Raw genomic sequence first — 4655 nt, 5'->3', positions numbered from 1 at the left:
TTGGGAGGAGGCCACTCTCGAATGGCTTTCACCTTTTCCTCATCAACATGGACTCCTTTAGAGCTCACAATGAAACCTAAAAAAATCACATGATCGGTGCAAAAGACACATTTTTCTAGGTTGGCATACAAATTTTCATATCTTAGCACTTGCAAAACAGCCCTTAAATGAATGCAATGATCATCTAAGTTCTTGCTATAAATCAAAATATCATCAAAATACACAACAACAAACTTACCCAAGAACTCCCTTAACACATGGTTCATTAGTCTCATGAAAGTACTAGGTGCATTAGTTAATCCAAAAGGCATAACCATCCACTCATACAAACCAAATTTTGTTTTAAAAGCAGTTTTCCATTCATCCCCCTCCCTTATTCTAATTTGGTGATATCCACTTTTCAAATCAATTTTAGAAAATAAGCATGCACCAAACAATTCATCAAGGAAATCATCTAGTCTAGGAATAGGATGCCTATATTTAATGGTAATATTGTTAATGGCCCTACAATCAGTGCACATCCTCCAACTACCATCCTTTTTAGGGACTAGAATAATAGGGACAACACAAGGACTTAAACTTTCTCTTGCCCATCCTTTACTTATCAATTCAGCAACTTGCCTTTGTATCTCTTGAGTTTGTTGTGGATTGCTTCTATATGCTGGCCTATTAGGCAAAAATGCTCATGGATTGAGATCAATATGATGTTCAATTCCTCTTATAGGTGGTAAACCACTTGGCACCTCTTTTGGAAACAATTCTTTAAATTCCTGCAAAAGAGACTCAACACAATTTGGCAATTTTTTTTCATTAGAAATAGTGGTTAGCAAAGGCACCTCCTTGCAAAAGAGCAAGTACAAAGGCTGGTGTGACACAATGGCTTTTTTCACATCTCTTTTTTTTGCAATTAAACTTTGTTTCTTTTCTCTTTTATCATTCTTTTTCTTTTCATTCTTTTCTTTTTCTTTTTCTTTTTCTTTTTCTTTTCTTTCTTGATCATATTTTTCTCTCATTTTTCTTTGATCTTCTCTCACCTCACTAGGATTTAACAGTACAAGATTGATCTTTTGATCATGATACATAAAAGAGTACTTATTGGAGTACCCATCACGATTGGCTTTTCTATCAAATTGCCAAGGCCTACCTAATAACAAATGACTAGCTTCCATTGGTACTACATCACACAACACTACATCCTCATATTTTCCAATTTTAAAACAAATCTCAACTTGTTTATTAACAAGCATTTCTACACTTTCATTAAGCCGTTGGAGTTTGTAAGGCTTAGGGTGAGGTTTTGTTTCCAATTTTAGTTTAGAAACCAGACGCGTGCTTGCAACATTTGTACAACTTCCTCCATCAATTATTAAAGAACAAACCTTTCCTTGCACAAAGCATCTTGTATGAAAAAGGTTTTCTCTTTGACTTGTATCCTCCTCCTTTATTTGGCTTCCCAACATTCTTCTCACCATGAGTAAATCTCCACTAGGTATTTCTTCTTCAAACTCCTCATCATAATCACCATCCTCCTCTTCAACAATGTCTTCATTTTCTTCCATAAGCATAGTTCTCTTTGTTGGACATTGAGATGCAATATGTCCTTGGCCTTGACACTTGAAACACTTAACACTTTTGTTAGTTGAAACACTTGAAGAAGAAGATGTAATAGTTTTACCTTTGTTTTCAATCGTGGCTTCCTTAGATGATGAAGCACCCTCCTTCTTTGTTTTGTCCTTCCAACTTTGAGAATTGAAAGTGGTGGAATTTCTCCTTGCTTGGCTCTTTCTTTTGAGTTGTTGTTCCACTTTGATAGCTTGGTGTACCAATTCATCCATTTCAACATAGTGATGAAGTTCCACTATGTCACTAATGTCATGATTTAGACCATGGAGAAACCTAGCCATAGTTGCTTCATCGTCCTCCTCTACATTAGCTCTAATTTTGAGAACTTCCATCTCCTTGAAATATTCTTCAACACTTTTAGAACCTTGAGTGAGTCTTTGCAATTTGTTGTGCAATTCCCTATGATAATAGGAAGGAACAAACCTTCTCCTCATGATTCTTTTCATCTCTTCCCAAGTATCAATTGGTCGTTCTGCATACCTCCTTCTATCTTTGGTCAATTGATCCCACCAAACTAAGGCATACTCCTTGAATTCAATAGAAGCAACCTTCACTTTTTCAAGATTAGAACAATTGTGGCAATTAAAAATTTGTTCAAGTTTAGTCTCCCATTCTAGATATGCCTCCGGGTCACTCTTCCCAACAAAAGATGGAACTTTAATTTTTATGCCCCTCAAATTATCTGTCCCTTGTCTCCTTCTACGTCTTCTTTCCTCCTCATCACCACTACCATCATTAGAATTTTGGGGCCTCCTTTCCAACTCATCAATTCTTTGTTGAAGTTGCTCACCTTGTTCTCTTAACAATCTTTCAAAATTGTCACGCATGGCTGCGATCTGAACAGTTAAAGCTGTTGTTCTAGGTGAAGGTGGACTAGACATACTTGTGAAATATTTGTGAAATTAGGAACAAGTGTTTTAAAAATGGACCTCACCACTCTACTCACGTGTTTACACTCAATCACTCGTGTTTCACTCAATTTTTTTTTTGGCTTTTTTTAATAATAAAAAACACTCTGCCTTTTACCACTCAATTTGCTCTTTTAGTTCTTTAGAGAAACCAAAATGAATTAACACAAAGAAATCAATTTCAGATGATAATCAACACACAAAAACTTAAAAAACCAGCAACAAAAAAAAAGACTCTAAAACAAAGGAAACCAGGAGAATTTTAAGAGTGTGGCAAGAAAAAGAAATTTTTTTTTTGAATCACAATCTTTAACAATCAGATCCCTTTTTTTTTCAATTTTTTTTATACCCTTTTTTTTCGAATTTTTTTTTATACCCTTTTTTTTTCGAATTTTTTTATACCCTTTTTTTCAATTTTTTTTTTATAATGATAAATGGATAATAATGAAGAACAAGAATATATATAATTTACCACATTTCGGCCCCTTTTTTTTTTGGAATATGCTCTGATTACCACTTGATATGCACTAACTTTTGAGAATTATGCATTTCCTTCAAAATTCCTGAAACAACTTTGTTAACTTTTGGAATATTAATTCTTTTGTGACTCAGAGGAAGTAATCTGCCTTATAATTGAAAGAATGACAGAATTTGATACATGCATATAAAATAAACGAGACTAATATGAAATAAATGAGAAATAAGAAATGGAATTAAGTAGAAGGGGCACCACACTCTTTCTAATCCAAGAGAGAATGATAAGCCTATGGATGAGGATCACCACAAGAAAAGGATTTCTTGATACGATCAATTTTGGTCCAATCCAGAACCTAAGAGCGAATACTCTCACTTACACAATGTGTAAACTTGACAAAATTCATTGATCCAAAAAGAAGATACATGCCTCATTTATATAGGAATGACTTAAGATGATGAAATAAGTAAAAATTAACTCCTAAGAAAACAAAAGGTTTTCAGCCACTAATTATCATGATAGTGGGTTGATTTATTACAAAGAAAGTGCAAAATAAAGAAGAGATAGTGGGGTTCTTGAAAGGACAGAATAATGGCAATTCTTTATTTACCACTTCTCTTACAATTTTCGTCCATTATAGTGTGGTTATTGGTATTTCCTTTATTTTTATTTATTTATGCATTATTGGGCCTTTTATCACATGCTTGGATGATAAGAATAAACATGGGCTCTTTTTCTTCAATTTGGCCCATGCATTCTATTGACTTGATCATGAAGTGAACTAAAGCATCATTGACTCTTCTTGCACAAGCCCTTGTCATAGGACCTCCTAAGCTTTGCATTGTATCATTTATGTCTTGGATTACGTCCTCATCAAATAGCAATTCAAGAAAAATTATTTTTGACTTTCTATATAACTTATGATTAGATAGTAGTAGTAAAATTACTTGACAAATTAAACCAAACTATCAAACTCTAATAAAAATCTTCATAGAATAACCCATAAACAAATGCATATGAAATTTCCATACTCTTAATTCTTTGCATTTATTAAAAGTTTTTTTTTAAATTGACTAGTTTAAAATTGAAAACCAAAAAGCTTTCACTTTAGTTATAATATTTTAGAGCAAATACTTTATGTATCGATGTGAGTTTATTCAACACATACTAGATGTCACAAAAGTGGTTGCTTGTTATCTTCAAAAGAAATTAACTACTTATAACAATTAGAGGGAACTAATTACAATAACTAAAGGTATTCTGGTAATTGACCATATTATGATGGAAAACACCCAAAAGAAAATGACATTCTTTCTGTATAAAAGTAATTCATGTCATATTTGTTTATTTTATTATGGCGTTGTTATACTTTTCACAAAGAGAAGGTTTAAGAATATGATAAATATAACAATAGTGTAGATTTATTTTGGCATAAAATAATCTTATGTTTTGTCTTATTTTTGTTTCTAACATATATAAATACTAAGATAAAACTTGTTTGAGAACCTGTTCACATATTATAACAATATAACTAAATAGTGTGTATTATTATTATTTATTTATCATAATAAAAACTTATTATACGTGAGTCACACTCTATTTTGTTTTACTCTAGAGGTAGCACTCATTTGATGCGTTAAATATTAGTG

At 32.4% G+C, this 4655-nt stretch overlaps 1 protein-coding gene across 1 annotated transcript; it reads right to left on the bottom strand.

Moving 5' to 3' along the window:
* Positions 1–683: 683 nt before the first annotated feature.
* LOC127101262 (uncharacterized) lies at positions 684–2504 on the bottom strand. The gene is made up of 2 exons (XM_051038629.1): positions 1035–2504; positions 684–770 (listed from the first exon to the last, which is right to left on the bottom strand). The coding sequence occupies exons 1-2, from the start codon at positions 2502–2504 to the stop codon at positions 684–686; spliced, it is 1557 nt and encodes a 518-aa protein (XP_050894586.1).
* Between the last annotated feature and the right edge of the window lie 2151 nt (positions 2505–4655).

This window comes from Lathyrus oleraceus, chromosome 1, assembly GCF_024323335.1.
Source record: "Lathyrus oleraceus cultivar Zhongwan6 chromosome 1, CAAS_Psat_ZW6_1.0, whole genome shotgun sequence".
Classification (NCBI taxonomy): domain Eukaryota; kingdom Viridiplantae; phylum Streptophyta; class Magnoliopsida; order Fabales; family Fabaceae; genus Lathyrus; species Lathyrus oleraceus.
Note: the sequence above shows the minus strand (reverse complement) of the source record. Positions and strands in the feature narration are given on the sequence as shown.